At 34.2% G+C, this 25,658-nt stretch overlaps 1 protein-coding gene across 1 annotated transcript in view; it reads right to left on the minus strand.

Annotated features, from left to right (window-relative positions):
- Positions 1-1,040: 1,040 nt before the first annotated feature.
- RAP2A (RAP2A, member of RAS oncogene family) overlaps positions 1,041-25,658 on the minus strand; it is a 30,552-nt gene continuing 5,934 nt past the window's right edge. The window contains exon 2 of the mRNA XM_011385482.2: positions 1,041-4,843. Within this exon, the coding sequence (XP_011383784.1) occupies positions 4,606-4,843 (238 nt within the window). The 3' untranslated portion in view covers positions 1,041-4,605. The remainder of the gene's footprint in view (positions 4,844-25,658) is intronic.

Below are 25,658 nucleotides of genomic sequence, written 5' to 3' on the forward strand. Positions count from 1 at the left end.
CAAATAAGAGGTCAGCAGCTTTTTTAGGAAGTTTGTGAGAATTTTCTCTGCTTCACAGGTCCGAGGTCGGATGGGATCCACATGGGGTGGCACTTTATTCCTTCAGCTATTTATATTTCCAAATTCATCGACTTCTAACAATCAAATAAACAGTGTAACGGGAGAATTTCAAAATACTATTTTTAAGCCACAAAGAAATTCTCCTAAGTGAAATTAGAATTTGATCAATTTAAATACTTTATAAATGCTTCAAAGGAGACTATAAAGCTAAGCAGCACCCTTTTATCTATTATACTAAAATATAGGAACATTTTCTTTTAAATATTTGGGATTCTGTCTACAGTGCCTCTGTTATATTCATTCAAAATTATTCTTATATTCTAAAACAATGAAGCTTCTAGACTGGTGGAATGTTGCCGGAGGATTTCAACAGAGTTTGAAGGCAACATAACCGAAGGCCTAGTATAAATTGGCTTAGGGAATGAAAGGGCTCCTTATCAGAGCAGCTGAGGCTGTATATAATTAACAGCATCTGTCAACATTCAGGGCCCCATACAGAACATGCAGGCCCTACAGCCATACAGAGCAGCAACCTCCAGCTTCTGGCACCTCAAACTCCACAAAACCTGAATCAAAAAAACAGCCCTAAGCCATCACTAGAAGGGCACTGATATGTTTTAGAGATACTAACAGCACCAAAAGGCAACTGCTAATTAATGTTATTATCTAGAATAATTCTGTTAACATTAGCACTGAGACTTCAAATTAGTAAGCAATCTTCAAAAATATAAAAAACTGTAGGTTGATATTTGTGATTTTGTGATATTTGTGATTTTAAAATCGTTTTTGTTTTTAAAGGGTATGAAAATGATCTACTAACTTTCCTTTTTTATATGACAAATTCTAAATTTTATTCGGCTTGAATATTTCCATATGAGGAGCATTCAATTCATTTGGTGGCAATTTCTAGTTGTTTTGGATATATTAAATATACTTCACTCACAAACATACGTACAAAATCAAATAAAATCCAGAGGAAATTTCATTAAATAAATTTATTTGTTAAAATAATTTAACTCCAAATACAACTGTTGAATTTGCATTGAGTTATAACTACAATTTGTGTTTTAATTGAAATGTCAAGGTTTAACAGCTGACATTGTTACAAAACAATAAACTGCTGTTCAATTTTAAATGGTCAGTTGTATTAGAGCTCAACAATTAACTGTGAACTATATTTATCTCTGGGAAACCCCAAATCAATAATGATAAATCTGTATCCAAAACCCACCGCAGTCATTCTTGAAACCCTGATCAAGATTTAATAGATGCACAATGACATGTTAATTAAAAAAAAAAATAGACCCCCCATAGTCTTTATCATTTGATTGGCTAAGGAGACAATTAAAGCTTACTCAGTGCTAACACAAGACTACTGAGAAGAACAAAAACTAAAAAAACAGCAACGAACAAAACAAACATTTCCATATTCATACATACATAGACAACATTCCCAGCGGACAACTCTTGAAAACAAATAGACCTCCTTAGGCAACATTTCTTTATGTAGAAAAGCAAAATATTATCAGTAGTTTTACCACAAAAAAATGATGGCAACTGTAGCAATTAGAGTCAAGTTCAGTCCTAATTCTACAAACCAAAGGAGAAAATCATCAAAGCACCTTTCAACAGTTTAAGAAAGATTTTATGTAATACTTTTGATCAAATGCTGGCTCGTTTTGTGTAAGTTGAACAAAATTAAAGGCATCAGTTACCATCACTATCACAGTTTAAAAGAACCAAAATAAAAGTTGCAACATAAAAGAAAAAACTTTAACAAATGCTGCCTTTGTATAAAAGTAAAATAAGACAAAACAAAAACCTTAGCATAATAGCTAAAAAAAAAAAAAAAAAGTGGGTCTTTGGATCAAACCATAATGTTTTTAAGGCATGTTAGAAAAACTTTCACTTATCTAGTTGCTAGTCTGATCAGGGCATAAAATAAATAGCGACACAAGGTCACCAACTTTTCTCTGTAGCCACTATTATTTCATGTGCCAACAAATTCAATCTTTCTGTTCTTAAGCTTTTTATTAACATCTCAACAAACACATTCATTCAAGCTGAATTATATTCATACCACATGAAATACCAACAGTAAGAGCACACAAGGGTTTCCCCGTTTCTGGATATCTTTGATGCTTTGTCACTAAATATGTAGGGCTGTGTGGAAATACTGTGATTAAGCAGCCAAGTCAGTTATTAATATCTTTACAGTAAAAGCCCAATATATTGTCTGACACAAACACTTCTAACTAAAACCCCAATTTTAAGACAATCTTTTCCACCTTATATTTTTGCCATACCTTTCATATTATTTTTCTTGTCTGTATAGCAATCTATAATGTGAAACTGTAGAATCTTTATAGATGTTTCTAATATATTTTAGTTGTCATAAATTGCTTAAATATGGAATTCTAAAAAACAGAATCATTTTGAGAAGTTAGAGGCTTCAAAACTCAACCAATTCACTAACAAATATTTCTATTTCAATAGAGAAATCATACTTCTTGAATCTTTGATTTCTCTACATGTTGAATCAAATCAATTTTTACATAATGAAATTTGTTTCAATAAAATTGGTTAGAACTTTTTGTCCTATAAACAAGGTGCTGCATCATTAGGGTGTATAAACAACCTATACTGAAGAATGCAAATATTCACAATTCGAAGACTTGTGACAACCATGGCCTGCTTTCACCCACATTTCAGTTTTCTCATCTATGAAAAGTTACTATCTGCCTTTTTTCTATCCTCTAAGCTTAATGCCAGTTTACTAAACACTTGGCGGGGGGGTGGGGTGGTGGCTACCAATGATTTCAATAATGTAAAATAAACATTTAAATAATTTAAAAGAAAAAGATGTTCTTGATACTCTATATTCTTCAGTACAGATTCTCAGTGTAGGCAATTATCTCCAACTTGTGCCAAATTCTTAGGAACAATAAACACACATGTGCACATACACTCTTCTCAGTTACACACATAACACCAGAAGTTATTTGCACAAGAGTGTGAAACCAACAAAGTGTGGGGCGGTGTGTAGATCACAGGCTCAGTGATACTGCAGTTCTGAAGGCCAAATTTATCTCCAGAGGATCTGCTCAAGATACTCTCTCTTAAGCAGTTGTAACTCTGAAGTTAGTTAAAAACCCTTCTACACCTGATTGTAAAACTTATGAATAGGTTTTTCCTGTGCCATTACTCATGCAAATAATAACTACTTCACGGCTATAAAGACCAAAAATATCAGAGCGTGAGCACCTTTTCAAAACAAAATATTCTCTAGTTTTATTTGCCACTTCAGTAATCAGGGAAAAATTGTTATAAGAAAATCTTTATATAATTCTCCAGGAAAATTAAAGATAAAAGGTTTCTTTTTGTCCCTTACCTTCCATTCCATGATTTATATTCTACTTTAAAGCCCAAATTATATCACATGGTTATTCAATTTTTTAAAAAATGCCTGCGATAAAGCTCCACTACAGAAAACTTGATTTTGAAAGCAGGTTAACCAAGAATCACACCACAACCATAGCCCTTAAAGGCAAGAAGGAATTTGTTGCTTTAATGAACATCAAAATGCAAGATATTTGTACTGTCCTATGAGGTTTCTGCAAACGGGAACATGTGGATGCAACATGGCTTCATTTTCCTTACATGATGGTACTGGTTAATCTACTAGAACATGTCTTGTTAGTAAGGCTAGGCAATCTCTTTGCATCAGTGTTGCTTCCTTTTTGTTCAGTAAAGTAATAAAGACCACACCTGCTTGGTTAACAGAGGGTGGGGATGGGGTTTTAATTCAGATCAAACCCTTGTGAGAGCCTCCATTTTGTGACAAAGCAGGTGATTTAACACATTCTAAAACCAGACTGTATTTCTACACAACCTGATCTGACTTTTGCTCTATTAAGGACTGCTGCATGAGTTAGTTCCATGTCACAAATTAGGATAACATCTACAATTAAGCATCAATTTTGAAAAACAGAAATGTGTCAGCTGAGCAAAGAATCTCTCCCTGTAATGCTGTTGTTGGCAGGTCAGCCATTATTATCTTACTTGATGGAACACATTGGTTAGAAGCACTATCTTAACTCCTGAAATTCAGTATTCTTGTAGGAAAATATTTCTCAGTTACCTATTTTTTTTTAAAGAAGACAAAATATTTTAATTGTAAGTGGTCATAGGAATTGTTCTGGTTTCGCTCTCGTGGTTATTTGTAATTTATACAAGAGTTGCTTCTGTCAACTCAGCTACAATGCCACTACAGCTTTCAAAGGAGATCACCCTGTAGATCGATTGGCTATGCCTTAAAGTCGCAGGTGCACATAAGAGACTGAGGACAATGGTGAAAACTGTAGTTACTGAACCCAAATGTTACTCAGAGATATCAACTGACAATCACTGCTGAATTCTGAATAAGGGCTGCTATTTCACTGTAGATTCACACCACACATCCTGCAAACTCCGCAGTCGAGTAGACGAGGTTTGTATCACCTATGATATTGGTCAAATCCTGTCCAGGATAGCCATTTTTGAATGCTATTGTATGTTACATGCAGAACAGCATGGGTCATCTTTGTCAGGCTGCGCAGCATAGTTCATTTGCCTCACAATTTCTGCAAAGAGTTCGTCCACCATGGTTTTACTTTTAGCAGAAGTCTCCATAAAGGGGCAGCCCCACTCTTCAGCAAGGGCTCTGCCTTCATTGGATGACACTTCCCTCTCACTTTCCAGGTCCACTTTGTTCCCAACCAAGATGACTGGCACTTTCTCATACCTATGAGAGAATAAACAGAACACACATATATTGGAGAAGTTAGCACAAAGTTCAACAAGTAAAATGTATTTTCTCTTTTTTTCACTATGTTCTACTACAAATATTCTCTTTAGTTGCATGAAAAATTATTTGCTCCACTGGCTTGACCTCTACCTGAGGGCATTCAGAAGCTGCTCTCATAGTGGATCGCAAATGGATTTTTCAACATGATGTTTTTAATTCATCAATTATGCATCTTTTAAAATCAATTTACCTTTCCAGATACATTTATAAAATTATTCTGAGTAAATCCTCTTAGATGAATTAATTTAAACTTTTTTTTCATTATAAGAGATGCTTACTCAAAATTTCAGTTGATGAGGTAATAGCCTTACTGAGTAAATTTAAAATTGTCAGCATTCTACTATGCTCTATAATATACAGAAATGGTCATGTTCTAAGAGTTCTTAAATATGAAAAAAGTTGGTAGAAATAATTGGGATGGAAATCATTAAATAAAAGTACACTCTATCCCTTTATAAAACTGTTAGGCAGTTAAAAGACAATTATTGTTCTTTTCAGCCTGACAAAGAGTAAACATTTTAATCATTAGCTTTATTTGATTTTATCACTTCTTTTCCTTTCTAACAATAGGTGTGCTATAGACTAAATATTTGTGTTCTCCGCCCCCCAATTCACATGTTAAACCTAATCCCCAATGTGGTCATATTTAGGAGGTCAGGGCTTTGTGAGGTGATTAGGTCATGAACCAGATTAGTGCCTTTATAAACACCCCCTTGCCCCTGCTGCCATGGAGGACACAGAAAAAAGATAACAGTCTATGAACTAGGAAGCACACCCTTACCGGACACTGAATCTGCCAGAGCCTTGCTCTTGGACTTTCCAGCTTACAGAACTATAAGAAATAATTTCTGTTGTTTAAACTGCCCAGTCTATGTTATTTTTGTTATAGCAGCCAGACCAGACTAAGATAAGGTGTCTCTGAATAAACAATGTTTGGACAAAGCTCAACTAATAAAGATAACAAATGATGTGAAAAGAACAAAGAACAAAGAAAGAAGATCCTAAATCATTTGGGAACCTAAAGATGATTTTTTTTCTACAATGGTTACCCACAGTATAAAAATACATGGTGCTACTTTACATATTTACTATTCTTATTTATGCTGGTTCTAAGAAATGTTGATACTATATTTTCATAAGGCTATCATTTTTACTTTAATCATTTAAAAAGCTTTTTGTCATTTTATTATAAATCAACGTGTGTGTGTGTGTGTGTGTGTGTGTGTGTACTTTCCCCTAAGCAGAACGAATCTCTAATTTATAAAGAAATTGCAAAATTGCACACAAGTGGTAACAAATGTGACTGGACATAGCTAATCTGTTAGGAGGCTACCACACTGTCAGGACTTTACCGAGGCAGGATTCATACAGAATTATCATTCAGGAAACTCAATAACAGGCAGATAGTCGATGTTTGCAACAATACTTCCACAATTTCATCATCCTGTCTAGACCGTTCTCTCGACTCACCCTAACTCGTAAAGCAAACCAACAGTCTCACTTTTTTCTTTAGCACCAGATCAAACTGAGAGTGGTCTCAACATGAGGGCATACTCCAGGCAGTGTGCCATTTAGCAATCCGAAACATAAAAATAACTTAAAAATGGCTGGAGATAACAAATCTACAGTAAATCTAGAATTTGGATATTACCATTTTACAGGAAATGGATTTGGACAACTCTAATTTATGTCAAAGAACTTTATACGAATTTACTGTATGTCAACTGGGCCTTATACTTTCTGGGCTCAGATTATACTGAGCGCTCTGGACATATGACACCAGGGTTTTACATATCTTCCAGGACTCTTACATACAATCTATTAAGTGTACCCCTAGGCCTCTGGGTGGACAAATGGTAGTGAGAATGAAGCTGCGTTATAAACACTACACATCAGCTGCTTCGCATACAGGCGCCCTTGACCAACTGTACAGAGCAGCTTAGCAAGGAGCTGACACTGCCAGTCACGTCAGGACAATGTCCATTCCTCATTTGTTTTACTCATAAAGGTATAACTGCATTTCACTTTTCTTATAAGTATATATCACAATGTGCTTTAAAAAGCTTTGTTTGGCAGTGAAGTAACATGAACATTAATACAATTTGGTAAAAGGTATTGGTTGAATTTAATTAAGTTAAACATTAATTTCAATCTGTTTGCAATACTTTATAAAAAGGAAGTAATAAAACATCAGTTTGTACTATTAGTTAAGCAATAAATATTTTAATGAATATTTTCAGTTTAAATACTGTATTGTGTTTTATATGTAAAGAAATATTTCTTTCACTTTTAACTAAAAACTACAAATAGGTAGATTTTCAAAATTTATAAAAATATCAAATCATTAAGTTGTACAACACATTGTTTGAATCAAGAATCTGAATACATTATCTTACTAATAGATTCTCAAAAGGGTAACAAAACACTGCAAACATAGGTCCACATGTAACAGCATTTAATAATTGTTAAATGACAATGCAGTGACTATCAGAGAATCCGTCCATCATATCACTAAACAGTCAGTGGTCTTTTCTGAAACCAAGATGTTAAAGATGCTAGAGAAATCCAGATTAATATCCTCAGAAGACTTTAAAAGACAATGAGATCTTCAGGAAAGAAGATATTACATATATTTCAGAATACCAGTCGGTGATACATTTTGTCTCTCTGTTAACATTGAACTATGGGACAGTAGAAAAGACTCTAAACTAGGATTGGGAGGCTGTTTCTATTCCTGCCACGGAGAGGCTGCAAGACTGAGTAAATCATTTACTCTACTAGTATTTCATTTGCTTGTCAGTAAAAAAGGGAATAAGAATATCTGTCCCCACCTAACACACAAGGTTGCTGAAAAGGTCCAAGGAGATAATGTAGAAGAAAACAATTACTAGATAAATGCAGGGCAGTGTTTCTTTCCCCTCCTGCCCACTGATTTGAGATCGCAGCTTCAGTAAGTGTCAAGAAGCAAGAGAAACTGATCAAGGGAGGTGGGGTGCTCCTAAGGAGAAGTGAACCAAGTCAGGGTGCTGGTAGGCTCGGGGTACAGACAGCCAAAAGAGAAAAAGATGGAATTAAAAGAAATAAAGCAGCCACTTTACGTCAGCCTATCCCTCTCTAGTCCCTGGTGCTGACATCACAGTAATGAGGAACAAGAAAAGCAGAACTGCCTTCTCCAAATGCGGATATCTGTGGGGAAGGTCATCTGAAGCGGCTTTGATTTGGGATTATGGACCAGGTCCTATATGTGGAGGTGAAGATTTGGAGAAACCTGGACCCTCATTAAGGAGACAGAAGGAACAGGGAAGAAGCAAAGCGTTGTAATGACAGAACAGAAGAGAGCATGAGGGAACTGGTCTTGTTCTCTGCTGTAGCAATATGGTATATTAACAAACAAACAAACAAACAAACAAACAAATAACCAAACAGAAACCCAGACCAAGTACTTGGGCCCAGAACTGCCTCTAGCTAGTTCTGTGAATTTAGAAGATTAACTTCATCTCTTGGTTCCTCAGTTTCTTGAACTATAAAATGAACCAGACTAGATTAATTTCTAAGGTGTTCTTAAACTCTGAAGTTAAAAATGAGAACATAGTGGGTCACTCCCATAATCAACACATGTCTTTCACTGAGTAAATGCTGAAAGCTTAGCACTGTTCTAAGAACAACATCCAACAAGCTGATTTTTACAAGAGATATTAACGTGTCCATTAGGAGTAAGGTGAAAACACAGGGGGAAATCTCATCAGATTCCGTGGGGCCAAAACATCAAGCAGTAGAGATTTTCGACTCTACCAGCAGAGCAGGTACTGCTGGAGTGCTGACTCACAGGCAGAAAGAAAGTACTCAGGACGAGGTAGTTCCATTTCACTGACAATAATGTTCAAACACAAAAACGTGGCAGTTTTTTTTTTTTACATTTCATTTTTCGATTGCAGTTGACATACAATATTATATTAGTTTCCGGTGTACAACAGTGATTAGACGTTTATATAATTTAGCAAAGTGATCCCCATGATAAATCTAGTACCCATCTGACACCATATAGTCATTATGATATAACTGACTATATTCTCTATGCTATACTTTATACCCTATAACTATTTTTTAACTACTAACCTGTACTTCTTAATCTCTTCCCCTTTTTCATCTGTCCCCTCAACCATCTTCCCATCTGGCAACCATCAAAACATACTCTGTATCCATGGAGTTTTGTTTCTGTTCTGTTGATTTTTTTAGATTCCACATATAAGTGAAATCCTATGGTATTTGTCTTTCTGACTTATTTCGCTTAGCCTGATACCCTCTATGTCCATTCATGTTGTTGCAGATGGCAAGACTTCATTCTTTTTTATGGTTGAGTAATAATCCATTGTATACATGTACCACTTCTTTATCCATTCATTTATAGATGGACACTTAGGTTGCTTCCATATCTTGGCTATTGTAAATAATGCTGTAATGAACATATGGATTGCATATGTCTTTTCAAATTAAGTGTTTGGGGTTTCTTTGGATAAATACCTAGAAGTGGAATTACTGGGTCCTTCTTCATCTCTTGTTATATAGCCTTTATGTTAAAGTATATTTGTCTGGTATAAATATTGCTTCCCCAGCTTTTTTTTTTCATTTCCTTTTCATGAAATATCTTTTTCCATCCTTTTCAACTTATGTGTCTTTCGATCTAAAGTGAGTCTCTTATAGGCAACATATGTAAGGACCCTGCCCTTGCATCCATTCAACCACCCTATGTCTTTAGAGTATTTAATCCACTTAAATTGTTGACAAATCGTTATTGCCATTTTATAATTCATATTTTTTGTTTTTTTTCCTTCTTTTTTAAGAACTCCCTTTAACATTTCTTGTAATACTGGTTTGGTGGTGATGAATTCCTTTAGCTTTTTCTTGCCTGGGAAGGGATGGTTTTAACTACGTGAATATTAAAGGCTCTACTGAAAATTGCCTGCCACTGCATAAATAACTAGTAATAAACAAGCAATGTATCACATCCATTTAACATATTTATTTGATACGAGCCTACTATGCACTAGATATTATTTTAGGTACCTTTGATACATCAATAAATTAAACAAAGACATCTGCCTGTACAGTGATGATAGTCTAGTGGAAATAGACAGGCATTGACAATAAACAAACATAAGTAAATTACAGGTTTACTAAAAGGTGTTAAGTGCAACAGAAAAAAATGTAGATCAGGAAGAGGGTTGGGGGTACAGGAGCAATTTGAAATGAGATGACCAGGGCAGGCCTCATTGGGAAGGTGGCACGTGAGCAAAGACGTGCAGGGAGTAAGGGAATTTGCCAAGCAGGAATCTGGGGGAAGAGCATTCCAGGCAGGTACGTACGAGACGACATGAAAGCTGGCGGGAATGTGGGTAAAGGTTCAAGGGGTAGCAAATGGCCTGTGGGTTCCATCTGTATAACCTACTGCAACTCCTGGAGCCAGAAATCCTGCAGTGTAGGAAACTTGCTCATTTGAGGCTAACTAGAACTTAGGAATCTAGGTAGCAGAAGTGGCCTCAGATGGCAAATGCGGCATTTACGACAGGGCCAACTATATTGTTGAGGAAGACTAGGCATTTGGTTACTGATGGCAGTTACTTTCATTTCATGATCTATATTTATTAATAGTTTTATGAGATGTCTTCGTATTTTTCCCTTTCCTAAACACATCATTTGGAAATGAAGACGAAGATATAAAATTCTAAAAATATTCAATTTATGTATTATTAACCTGATAATGAGCAGGATACCGCCTTGTTCACATCTTAAACATCAGCTGGTTTCTCATTAACTTTAGCATCTCTTCCTTGATATAATCCATAAGAGCATGACGAAGGCCATATAGTGGCTCCCGCAGCACAGATAACTTTATATTTGTTTATAGTCTGTGGACAAACACTTGTTTTAGAAACATGAATTTTTATATTGCTTAGTGTAGTCATGAGCATGATTACATAATGTATTAATAAGTAAAACCAGTTCTTTTAAGCAGCTCTGCTTAATGCATTGAATAAAACATAAGAAATACTGGCTGGAATAACACACTGTGAATGTTGATGGATTTCTCAATGAGGCAGCTTTGTAAATATAGTTAAAAGCATTTGATGTATTTATTAATTCTTATGTTTTTTAGATTTATTAAATCTTATGTTGTTTCCTCCTTTTTTGTTAACTATCCTGATATGTATATATGTGTATTTTATTCTGGTTGTGTCTAAACTTGGCTAATCATCAAAATAACTTGAGAATTTTAAAAAAATACAGATGCCCAGGGCCTACTCCGGAGCTACTCAATCTGAATTTGTGGGATGAGAATCTAAGACCCAATTAAAACTATATAATATATCTATATCTATAAACACTGAAGACTAACTGTGAAATTTGGCAAAGTTTAGGAATCAGTGGCCTAATCTACTACTTTGTGACCTTAAACAAAATTGTATGTGTATAAATCATGATGTTATATTGTAGCAAGTCCAGAATCAATTCCTTCTACCCTTCACTTATTCACCAGTAAATTGGAGACAGATACAACTACTGCCAGTTTAACTTCCTTTTGAGGATGTTGTATTATAGCATATTAAGAGAAGGCCATCCTTCACATGCATTTTATCATGCTGTTTTCTTAGTCACTTTTTTCACAAGCAGCTTCAAATACAATACTCTTTGAATCCAAAAATGAGAATCTATAAGATTTTTATAGGTTCCCTTGTTCAACTTTCCATCCGTTGTTAAAAATCTCATCTACCAAGAGAGTTAAGGCAAAATGTCAATCACTTTCATGACAACCTTACTAAATGGTTATGTTTGCACATCTTTAGTGATTCAGAACTCGTATCTCAGACAACCCATTTTGTCCTTTTTGTCAGTTCTGTTAAATGTTAGTGTTAAAAAAATCAGTGTTAAATTTATCCCTGTCTAATGAATGAGCTGTGACCTGTAACATCTTGTCCCTTCTCATAGGTTCTCGTTCTTTTACCCTTTAGAACATAGAAATCTTTTCTCCAAAATAAAAATGTTTTCTTCCTCCTCTCCTTTCTCAAATTAAATAATACATAGTGATTTTTAAAAAATCGCTGGCAATATTTAAATAAGTAGAGAGGAAAAGGAAAAACATTCATAATTTCACCTCCAGGAGAATATTTACTATTGCTATTTTGGTGTATATCCTTTCAGACTATTTTCCTATGCATATTTATATAAACATAGACATAAATTTTTATAAGAACATACCAATTTTGTTCAGTAGCTTCAATTTTCATTGAATATCATGGAGCTTTCCATTTAAATATATGATACACATTATATTAATGGCTAGAATTTTATCTTATAGAATCTATAATTGTAACTACCATATTTAATCACTCTTTCCTCATTAATGTATATGAAGGGTTCCCAGCCCCTCATTTTTTCACTAACATAAACAGCAATCTGGTGAACTACATCTATAAATGTGATTTCTGTCTCAGAGGTATGTATAACATGTTTGTGTGTGTAGCATGCCCTATGAACCAGAAAAATCACATTTCTAGGTTCGTTCATTAGGTTGCTGTGTGCATGTATATGTACACACACACACACACACACACACACACACACACACACACACACACACAGAGTCTCAACAGACTTCTAGAAATTTATAATAAAACCAATAGTGCTTAAGAGTGCCTGTTTCCCACCCCTAAGATTGATATTGTTAATCTTTCAATACAGTAATATGTCAGTTCTGAAGAAAGAGGGCTGTTTTTGGCTGGAAGGTGAAGGCTCGTACCACAGAATGCTAGCACGAAACATCAATACTTCTTGTAAGGAAAACATGAGCTGAATATGGCTGCCCTCTTCCTCTAAACTGACTTGTTTTGAAATGACTAAATATTTCATCTTAAAAGGGCATTTCTGCTAATTTAGCTTGAATAGATTAAAAAACCCACAATTCTTTGTTTTGACTTTCTCTTGGTTTCAGAATGCATACTGAAGAACAGAGAAATTGTAAATGTAATGTAAAAATTAAGTAAGGAGAGTATTGATGCTAAAAATATATTCAAAGCTTCAGGGATATTCCATACCAATGTAAAGAAAAATAATCTGCTTTCATAGATATTAAGAGCTGGCACTGTATTAGAAGAACAAACTACTAATAGTTTGATTGTATAGAGACCAACTTATCATGACAATGTAACTCAGACACGTTAAACGTATTAAAAAGCTACTTGAGGGAGAAGATATTTGCAAAAGAAACATGTGATAAAGGATTGTTATCCAAAATACACAAAAAAAGTTTTAAAACTCAACAATAAGAAACTTCACTTTAACCAATTAAAAAATGAGCCAAAGACTTTAACAGACACCTCACAAAGAAGATACATATATGGCAAATAAGCATATGAAAAGATGCTCCACGTTATATGTCATCACATCTATTAGAACGGCCAACATCCAGAGCACTGACAACACCAATGCTCAGGAGTATGCGGAGCAACGGGAATGCTCATTCATTGCTGGTGAAAACTCAAGATGTTACAGTCACTTTAGGAGAGTTTGGTGTTTTCTTACAAAACTACACATACTCTTATATGACACAGAATTCCTTGGTATTTATGTTGAAAACTTATGTCTATACAAAGACCAGCACAGGGATGTTTATAGCAGCTTTATTCATAATTGTCAAAACTTGGAAGCAATCAAGATATGCTTCAGTAGTTGAATAGATAAACCCAGACAATGGAATATCATTCAGCATTAAAAAGAAACGAGCTATCAAGCAATGAAAAGACAGGGAAGTGTCTTAAAGGCACATTACTAAGTGAGAGAAACCAGTATGAAAAGGCTACATACTGTATGATTTCAAATAAATGACATTCTGGAAAAGGCAAAACTATGAAGACAGTAAAAAGATCAGTGGTTGCCAGGAGGTGGGGAGAAGAATAAGTGGAACACAGAGGATTTTTAGGGCAGTGAAAATACCCCTTATGATACCACAGTGATGGATACATGCTATTTAACAGTTGTCCAAATCCACAGGATGTATAACACCAAGAGTAAACTCTAAGGTAACTATGGACTTCTGGTACTATGCTGTGTTAGTGTTGGTTCATCAGTTGTAGCAAATGTTCCACCCTGGTGCAGGATGTTGATAACAGGGGAGGCTATGCATGTGTAGGGTCAGGTGGTATATAGGAAATCTCTCCATCTTCCTCTCTATTTTGCTATAAAACCTAAAATTACTTTAAATTCTTCTTTTAAAAAGCCACATGAGAACTAGTAGTGTAGCCAAGATGCTTTAAGTCCACTAAAGCCTTTACTACCCAATGATTACAATTAAAAACTGAAAACAAAATAAAAAAACAACTATTAGAGAACTCTGAAAACTAAAGCAGGCAGATTGGGGAAGAGAGTCAAACACACCTGGACAGAAGACCCACATAGAGGTTAGTTTCTTGGCTTTTCCCTTTTCTCTCTGGCCTTATGCTGAAAGTAGGCACTCATTGGTATGCATACAGCCAAAACTCTGGGAGAAATTCCATCTTTCTAACCAGAAGATCAAGGTAAAGCAGTCCCTGTGAGCTGGAGTGTGTGTAGGTGTGAATCCTCCTTTTTCTTTTTTCTTTCACAGCTCACCCAGAGTGGGTTCCTACCAAAGCTGGTATGATGAGCAGTGCCAGCAGCTAAAATTTCATTAGAAATCTTTTTATCTATAGAAAATAGGAAAAGGGCTCCTTAAGGTCTAAAGAGGATAGAAGAAATTCCCAGTGTTTTTCCTTCTCTTTTTTTCTCTGCCTCCTTTGCCAGAAAGATGAGCCCAATGGTGAGAATCATGTGGCAGTGCAGAAGGCTATCAACAAACTTTACTTAATTAACATTTACAGAACACTCTACTCCACAAAAGCAGAATACATATTCTTCTCAAGTGTACCTGGAACATTCACTACGATACACCATATTTTTGGCTATAAATAAAAATTGTAACAAATGTAAAAGAACTGAAATTATATAAAATATATTTTTGGAAACAAAATTTTTAAATGTATGAAACACTTGAGTAGGTATTTCTTAAAAGAAGATACCCAAATAGTCATGAAGTATATGAAAAGGTGCTTAACATCATTGTACACCAGGGAAACAAAAACTAAAATCACAATGAGGTACTACTAGAATGTTATCAGAATAGCTCAGATTTTAAAAACTGACAATATCATATGTTGGCCAGGATGTGGAACAACTGGAACTTGCACTGGTGAAGAGTAAACTGGTACAACTCCTTGAGAAAACTATTTGGCAGTATTTACTAATGCTGAACATATGCAATTGTGACCCAAGAATTCTACTCCTAGGTATATGGCAAGAGAAAGTGTATATATAGAAGGTATGTACTAGAATGTACATAGTAGCATTACACAAATAACCTCCATCCAGAAAGTATCCAAATGCTCATAAACAAAACAGATAATAAAATCATGGTATATTCGCACAAGGAGACGACTGCACCTCAATGAAGAATTAACAACTGCTCAAGCAACATGGATGAATCTCACAAAGACAGTGTTGAAGGACAGAAGCCAGAAGCTCAATTATAGGTAAAACTAATCTTTGTTGGTCTTTGAGCATGGAAGTATCAGGGATGGAACATCCAGGAATATGCTGTGTTGCTTGAAATTTGTCTGTCCTACATCTTCATCTGGGATTTGGTTACATAGTGTATGCACTTCAATAAAAAATAAATTGAAACATAAAAAAAAAAAATCAATAAATAATTATCTAAAAGATTTCCTCATTAAAATAGTCATAAAATAACCTTCAAGACAAAAAGTGAGTGAGCATGCATGTTGGTTATGGGGTTTATGTCACATAAGGGCATGATTAAATCGATCGGTCAGTTTCTCAGCCAAACACTGCTAATCAATTTTAAAGTTCTATGCAAGTCCTATGATGTTTAATAACGATGACTATATTTAACCTGGCTTTTTATTTATTAGAAATAGAGATTATCCATGCAAGTACTGCGTTATTTGTAAGGAAGTGTTTGCAACTAGAAGCCTAAAACCTTGTCATTTACGAACTAACTGCAAAAATTCTCTGAATAAGCCAGTTGAGTCTCTTATTTTTTTTTTTAAGTACAACATCCAGAATAATGTAGAAAAAAGCAGCCACTGATATTAGAAACTTTAATGTGTAGCTAAATTTCAATCTGCATTTTAATGTACATTCAGTCACCAAAAATATATCATTTTAAAATCTGTAAACAAAGTATGATTCTTCTTAATAATTTAAACAGCAGGGAATATTCAAGTTTGGACACATATATGAGAAACACGTGGGTTTCATTTATAAAGGAAAAAAGGTGTTCAGATAGAAAATATGCATTTTAACTTTAGTGAGAGTTGAAATCTGAAACCTGTGCATTAAGAAATAGGTCTATTACACTTGAGAAGACTAAATTGAGTTAATTGTTCAGGAATTTGCAAGTTATTTGTACTGCTAGCTAAATTCATATCTGGATTATAGGATATGCTTCTCAGCATTCTCTCATTTCTGAATTCTTGGCAAAAAATATTTATGAATTAAAATTCATATGTATCTGGTATGTACTTAACGTTCAATTACAAATACTTTTTTTTAAAGCAACTTCTGAATAAAGATTTAAAGACGCATCAAAGCTATAAAGAGCTAAGACTTTTTAGGAATTTTTAAAATTAACAAAGAGTATTTGTCCCAGGAGATTTTTCAACTCATGTAGTAAGATCTTAAAATATTTCTTATTTCCAAATAACTAAATATAAACAGCAGCAAATAAAACTTAAAAACAAAACCTAAAAACACTGAATCTCTATCAGTTCTCTAGAAAGCTCAAGTTATCACACCAATAGAATTAGCATTTTTTCCCAGCAATAAAGAGCTTGGGGAGATGAACACATCAATTACACATGACATGCTGTAACTGGATGGTTCAACTGGCATAAAATTAATTGGTGATATTTACTAAAAAGATTTTTTCATTTGAACCAGGAGAAGTAACAAGGGACAGATGGAAAAGACAAAACAAAACAAATGCACAATGAAGAAAGGAGCTGGAAACTGTCATTATTGGCAGACATTATGGTACCCAGTAACAGCCAATGGAGAATGATGAGCTACAGATACTCTGACAGGATTCTAGCCAACACAGAAGTAAAAGAAGTTAGAAAAGTAATAGAAAATCATAGTGGGAGCAAGGAAGAATGAGTGGAAAGCAAAAAGTCTTCAACAGTTTCTAGTGGTACTTAGGTTTGGGATGAGAAGCTGTAACAAGTCTAGTATAGTAGTGATTATAAGGGATGAGCAGATCAAGAATTCATTGGATGTCTTGAAAATCTGTCTCTTCATTTTCATTCCCACAACAAAAACCCTTTCATTTCCAAAATAAATCATACCTGAGCTATGCAACAGTCTTCTAACTGGCCCCATCTCCACAATAATTATCTTAAAACATTGCTTTTACACAGTCCTCTCCCCATTTCTCCAACCTGCCACCTCGGAAAAATATGTGGCTCTGCAATGACTAGATCAAGTCTATCCCTATGTTAACAGTCAAGGCCAACCACAATTTAGTCACTGGGTAAAATCAAGATGGAATGAACTACAACAAGGAGAGAAGTAGATTTGGATGTAGAGGATCTGGAAGTAAGTCCCAGCTCTGCTTCCTTGGCTTTATCATGTGATCTTTCTGAGCATCAGTTTCCTTCTTTGCAAAACAGAAATATTAGTGATACCTAGGTATTAAGGAAGATGATGGTGATGACTTTACTAATAATAGCTAGCTAGCATCAGCAGAGGGTTTAACAGGTGCCAGATACTATGCTAAGCAGCTAACATGAATTACCCATTAAAGTATATAGATACTGTAAAATACTACAGAAATGCTAATTATTCTAAGTTCTCTCAAACCATCTGTAAGTCAGTTCTAGAATCTTAATTGTGGTGACATATTGGTAAAAGAGTATGAAAATTTTTATTTAATATCTTATCCCTTATCTCTGAGGCTTCCATCCTCAAGGATGGCCAACTCTAAGCATCTAGCGTGAAGACCATTAATCCTTGTTAATGAGAAACACAGGACAGATACTATTCCCTCTAATTAGAGGCTGACAATTTACCATCTTCTTTAAACAGAAGTATCTTTCTTTATCCCATTCATATGCTCTCGTGCCAAATGTTAAGTCACTAGATATGAACCATGGCTCTGAGGCCCTAGTAAGACAATGTTGGATTAAAAAAAATAATAAAGAACTCTTAACGGAACCAGGAGTCCTGAAATAAGGTCTTGTTTCTGCCTTAAGCCAGCTGCTGTACTACGTCTGAAGTTACATCGGGACCTCAGGAAGGCAAGGGCCCTGTATGTTTCCTATGTACCTGTTTATCTCTTGTGCTGGAATCAATTCTTGACACTTACAGGCATACAAAAGAGGAGAATGAGTTGATGAAGTGATGATCTTCAAAGGACAGTTTTCCCATGCAGCCCATAGTGAAAATGCCACGGAAACAATGCAAACATGTCCACGGTGACCTGGCTGAAAAAGCATTTTTGGATAAACTGTCTATGGTGTTTTATTTTTGACTCTTTATCATGCCTTGCATTAGATGCAAAAATGCTCAAACTGCTTAGCAGTTTATAGGGTCTCCAGAAATTTGGGAGAAAAATGGCCAAAATATAGAATGTAATGACCTGAAGGAACCTTTATTCATAAATTCAACATTTACTGGGTGCTCTCTATGTGCCAGGTGCTGGATGTCAAAATTGAAGCAAATTACCACCAAATACATGGGCGTACCTTTTTTTGTTAACATAAATTAGATGGCATATGTAAACTACTTTTTTGAACAATATACACTGTGGGTAGAGTGAAGGGGGAGGAGGCAGTGCAGACTATTATTACAAGTAGTTGCAAAGGGCGTGTGTAGATTTTCTGCTGAAACTAAACTTTAACATTATATTCTTAATAAAATTAAATGTGATCTTCAAAGTGCAGTTAGTTATATGTGAACAGGAACAGTAAAACGACACAGCACAGATAAACTGTGAGGGCAGATGGTAGGTGCTTGCATGAATTTGTCACCTTTTAAGAGTTAAGATACATTCATCTACTTATCACTTACTTTGAAAAAATATTTTTTAAAGATCTTCACAAAGAAATCTAATGGATCAACAGTACTCTTTTATCAAGATAGTTTCTAAAGTAACAACATTGACCTAAAAATATTTTATTTTTCCAGATAACTATTGCTGTATACAAAACTACCCCAAAACTTAATGATTTAACCATTGTGATCTATTTGTGATGGTGTGGGTGAGGAATTTGGGCAGAGCTCAGTTAAGTGATTCTTCTGCTCCCATTGGCACTTACTGGGCTCACTCAGTGGTGTTCGGCTAGGGCTGGACTGGGCGGGGGTCAAAGATGGCTTTACCATAGGCCTGGTGGGCACTGTTGAAAGGGTAGCTCCCTCTTCTTCTCCATGTAGTTCTCAGGGTCTCTTCATGTGTTGTCTAGCAGGGCAGCTGGACTTCTTACATGGCAGCTCAGGGCTCCAGGAGACCACAGTGGAAGGTGCTTAGTCCTGTTAGAGACTAGGCCCAAAGCTGGCTTAGCATTGCCTTTGCCATATTTTATTGACCAAAGTAGCCACAGGCCAGTCCAGATCCAGGGGGAGGAGAAATAGATCGTACTTCTCGGTGGGAATTATGTCAAAGAACCTGCAGCTGTCTTTATTCCAGCATGCATACTAAAAAAGATGTCATCTTTTAAAAACTGAACAAAATTTCCAGTTCATTAAAAATTGCTGACCTAAATTAACAAATGCAGTGAGTCATGTGTGGACAGAAACAGTAAAATAACACAGGACAGATAAATTGTGAGGGCAGATGGTAGGTATTTGTAACAATTGCCACCTTTTAAGAGTTAAATACAATTATTCATTTGCTTATCACTTTCTTTAATAAATATTTTTTTAAAATGTTAGTATTATAGATAATTATTGCTGCATAAAAAACTACCTCAGCTACCTTCACTGGGCTAACCTATTGTTTTCTCAATTTTTCATAAACCAGTTTATTTTTCTAATGCTTTCTAAAATAATTCTGCTAAAGCAATTCTATAACTAAATACAAATAGAAAATAAGATTTCATTTCCAAGGAGGATCTAAATGTACTAAATATAACAAAATATATACAGATGCTCCTCAACTTGTTCCTGATAAACCCATCATAAGTTAAAAATATCCTAAGTCAAAAATACATTTAAGACACTTAACCTACCAAATATCACAGCTCAGACTAGCCTACTTTAAATGTGCTCAGAACATTTACATTAGCCTACAATTGGGCAATTTCATCTACTACAATGAATACACTGAAAAGTATGGGTTGTTTACTCTTGTGAATACATGGCTGACTGGGAGCTGTGGTTCGCTGTCCATGCCCAACATCACAAGAGAATATTGTACCATATATTGCTAGTCTGGGAAAAGATCAAAATTCAAAATTCAAAGTACGGTTTCTACTGAATGTACATATCAGTTTTGTGCCATCAGATAGTGGAAAAATATGAAGTCAAACCACTATAAGTCAGGGATCTTTTGTACGTGATTTTTGGCATTAGTCTTACAAATTTTTTACCTTCTATGATGAGTTAGAATGCATGCAAAATTCCTTAGAAAAGACAGCCTGGTAAAAGCAATGTTTTTGGTGAAAAAATATTTTGAAACGTAAGAAATCAAAAAATTTTAAAAAACCTCTCTCTTTCTACATATGTGAACATAACAAATACTACATATAATTGCTGTAAGTCAGTATTTTATTTGATTGTGCATACTGATGCTGCTATAGATCAATACTGTCAAATATATATTCATTTATAGTACATTCTGGCATACCAGGAGGACAAAGATAGTATCTTGTACTTATTTTGCATAATGCCTAGGGCGATGTTATGTAAATGAAGTGGCTTAAACCTGAGTATTTGATGTTGACAGTGATGACTTTTATACAGTGACAGATAAAACTTCTGGAATTAATTTACTGAAAAGCTCTGTCAACACCTTATTATATATATCTACAAAGACTATTAAAATTATCTTCACCTCATGCAGTTTTTTAGTATTTATATAAAGGTCTATTATTATCTTTAATTAAATGTTATTTAATAAATATTTACTATTATATGCCTGATTGTTTTGTATTTTTTACATTTAAAATATATTAAAAATCACAACTATTTATGAGCCACAAAACATACTGTCACCATTTATAGCCAACATAGTCTCCAGGGGAAAGCAAAGACACAAAGACACTCAGTGTCTATGCTCTAAGTTCTATAACATACTCTACTAGCACTTCAGACATCAAGGATTTTACAGTTATCATGTAAAGAAACACTTTACATTCATTTCCTCATTAGCTATTACATTACACCTATATTACAGATGATGAAATTGAGATGCAGATGTTAACTTGCCCCTAAATACATAACTAATAAGTGTAGGAGTTCAGCTTTAATGAGATTAACACTTACTGTCTTCATAGACGAGAAGAACAGATTAGTATGCACAATCAAATACTGAATTACTGCAATATATAGTATTTGTTATGCTCACTGAAAAGCTAAGGATGGATGTATTTAGAACAAATGCTCCATCCAAAAACAAAGAAAAACAGTCTAAGATTTCATTTATGCAGAGCTGTAAAGACACCTAGTAAAGAAGAAAATACTAATATGTACTAAATTATTAATATGTAGGATTTCCGCATATGAATTATTAATTTTTAAGGGGTTACTCCTAGGAAAACGAGAAATAACACTCCTAAATGTTTTAAGTAAAGGTTTACAATGTTTCTCTTGGGTAATTTTACTAATTGATTTTAAGATATCTATAATTATGGTTATCTTCATTTATTTTTACTATCTTACAGGGAGAGCTGAATCAATATTGTCCTGCACAGATGCAGCAAACCTCTTAAAAAGATCAGTTTCCAAAACCTCCTCAGCAACCTGTTGTAGTAATGGAGAATCCTTGCAATCACATTCTAGTCTGAACCCTACTATAAGAGCCCCTATCTCTGTTCTAAGTTTTCACAAGGTGGGAGCTATCCTGCCTTATCAGAATGAACAAAATTACAGAAGTGCGTCCTCATATTTCTTTTCTAATTCCTTTTTTCTTTTTTCAAACCTGGGCGGCCCCCCTCCAGAGGCTCTTCACACCACACTGCTTTGAACCAAGCGGTTCGAATGCCATTTTATAAAATGTGCTGAGAGGGAACAACATTCTGTTGCAACAGGGTTCAGAAGTATGGGTCAAATAAAATGTTTCATCTTCAGTTTTGAGAAGTGTTGCTATTATCCTCCTAAATTTATGCCCAAGCTCAGGAAACTGCACTTTTAAAATAGCTAAGTAGATACCAATTTCCCTCTCTGCTTCTTCTGTGGGAGGTCCCTGCCTAATCAGAATGAACAAAATTACAGAAGTACGTCCTCACATTTCTAATATGCACAATAGTAATAAATGCTTCCTCAAAAGATACACTTTATTATTTTTTTTCCATGTTATCTTTCTCTGTTAAGGAGTAGCATTACTAACTCATGTTGGGGAGTATTTCATTTTCATAGCACTTACATAGCACTGATGGAAACTGGAAAAGCAGAAAGAGAAAAGTTGTTTCAAAATATTAAAGAGATAGTTCAATTTACTTTGCTTAGAGTTAAATGTTTTAGGATAATAGTTTTCAAATTGGGTGTGAAAATCAATTTAGTGGATCAAGAGGAGCATTTAAAAATGAAATAAAAAAACAATAAAAATAGTATAATACAAGCAACAAAACAAGTGCAACTATTGTTTCATGAAACTTTGTTTCAGTTATGTGTATTTATGCTTGTGTATGCACTGTGTCACAATGTAAAATGTGTTTGTTACTGAGGGCCATGATTAAGGAAATGTGAAAGCCAGTGCTGAGTGAATGTACAGAAGTAGATGGAGATGTGTTATTATTTCAATATTTTTATAGATAACAATTTAAAAAATTGTAAAACAATCATAAAAGAAACTGAAGAAGACTTAAATAAATGGAAAGCTATTCTGTGCTTATGGATTGGAAGAATATTGTTAATATGCCCAAACTACACAAAGCAATCTACAGATTCAGTGCAATCCCTTTCAAAATTCCATTGGTATCTTCCACAGAAATAGAACAAAGAATCCTAAAATATGTGTGGAACTACAAAGACCCAAAATAGCCAAAGTAATCTTGAGAAAGAACAAAGCTGGAGGAATGACACTCTTTGATTTCAAACTATATTACAAAGCTATAATAATCAAAACAGTATGATATTGACATGAAAACAGACACAAATATAAATGGAACAGAACAGAGAACCTGGAAATAAGCCCATGAATATATCATCAACTTATTTATGAAAAAGGTGCCAAGAATATACAATGGAGAAAAGACAGTCTCTTCAATAAATGGTGCTGGGAATACTAGATAGCCATCGCAAAAGAATGAAACCAGATCACAATCTTAACACCTTACACAAAAATCAACTCAAATGGGTTAAAGACTTGAATGTAAAACCTGAAATCATAAAACTCCTAGAAGAAGATATATGGGCTAAGCTCGTTGACATCAGTCTTGGCAATGATTTTTTTCAGATTTGGTAACAAAAGCAAAGGCAACAAAAGCAAAGTAAACAAGTGGAATTACATCAGGCTGTAAAAAAGAAGAAAATTCTGCCATATGCAACAACATGGATGGACCCTGAGAGCATTATGCTATGTGAAATAAGTCAGACAGAGAAAGACACATACTGTCTGATCTCACGTATGTATGGAATCTGAGGGAAAAAAAAGAAAAAAGAACTCTTAGAGGACAGATTGGTGGTTGCCAGACGTGAGGCCAGCGTGGAGTGAGGTCTCAGCATGGGGAAGGAGGAACTGCTGAAGGTAGTCAAAAGTACAAACAGCCAGTTATAAGATAAATAAGTACTGGGGATGTAATATATACCATGGTGACAACAGTTAACAATACTACATTGTATAATTGAAAGTTGCTAAGATAGTAGATCATAAAAGTTCTCATCAGTAAACTTATTTTGGTAATCATTTTGCAATATATACATATATAAAATCATTGTTTCATGAAAAATAACACTCCTAAATGTTTTAAATAAAGGTTTACAATGTTACTCTTGGATAGGTTTACTAAGTGAAAAAATCTAAAACTAATACCATGCTATATGCCAATTATATCTTAATACAAATAAATAAATTTTAAAAACCTACAAAAATGATAAATCATTGTTGTATTTCTCCCTAAAATATCAATTTTGGTATGTTTTCAAACCTTAAAACTTATTAAGCACAGAGAAAACAAAAACATCAAAAAACATCAGGGGATCACTTGATGGTTTGTATAACTGTATCACTTTAAAAAATTTAAAATAAAAAAAACATATTAGAGAAAACAAAAACAAAACAAAAAACAACCACCTATCCCATTCTGCCAGTGATTACATTTCAGCATTCTGAGTAAAACAGAATATGTGATTTACAAGTGTACTTAATTTACAAGCTATAATCTATTTTAAGTAGCTTATTCAGATAGTTTTCAGCCATGTGTGAGAAATACATTTCCAACATTAAGTAATTAAACGCATCAAACTTCCAAAGACTTCCAACTGTTGCTTTCTTGCTAGACCTCCCAAACCATGACTTCAATATAATATGCTGTTGATATTTGATTCAGATACTCAGTTACCTTATATTGACTCACAGCTTTAAAGAACTTATTTCATGGCAGTGACCCTCAATTTAAACTGAAATTTATTAAAAATCAGGGTAATATAGGTGTTTCCTATTAGACTTTTCCCATAAGAATAAAAGGCAAAACAGTTGGACTATTAAATCTGTTATTTTCAAAGAGGTTTCAATCTTTTAAAAATATAAAGTTAAATCTATTTAAATAGTATGTTTAGTATGTACCATCTTAAAATCTTACCAACTAGAAATAAGCTATTTTTAAATATTTTGATTACCTTAAACTTTACCGATATATTTATAGTTTTCTTATACACGTTAAAATGCAGATGTCTAATAGCACAGCATTACCATTATTGATATTATTCTACTAAAAGACTCAGTTTGATCTGGTAAGGCATAAAGGTATGCTTAAGAAACTTTTCCCTGTTAGGCAAAGAAAAAAATTTAATATAATAAACAATAACCATCAAAGCAACAAATAAATAAAAAGGCAAATATATAAGGCATATTTCTGCACACTATTAAAATTTCATGATACATTTCTTACAGAAATATCATCTCTACATTTTTACTTTGTAACTATTCTATATCTACCAGTTTGATCTCCTTTGAAAGTATACTCATATACATACTTAGATTTTTCAAAAGAAAAAAAAAAGGATTAAAGATCTTACAACTTTTTATACATACTATAGGCCAGAAAAATATAAGCATGTAAGAAAACAGTAAGAAAGAACATATAACAGGGCAAAGTTGAAACAAAAGCAAAGGAAACCCTACAGTGTGATCACATATCTTTCCCCAGGGATTTAGGCTCTGAAGACAATGGCCGAGAAAAACTATGTAAAATAAACATTATCTTTAAAAAAAAAATTCCTTAAATTAAGTATGCTATATATGGTTTTATATAAAGATCATTCCTTAGAAATGTGTATAAATGTATAATCT

The sequence above is a fragment of the Pteropus vampyrus genome, unplaced genomic scaffold, assembly GCF_000151845.1.
Source record: "Pteropus vampyrus isolate Shadow unplaced genomic scaffold, Pvam_2.0 Scaffold729, whole genome shotgun sequence".
NCBI lineage: Eukaryota > Metazoa > Chordata > Mammalia > Chiroptera > Pteropodidae > Pteropus > Pteropus vampyrus.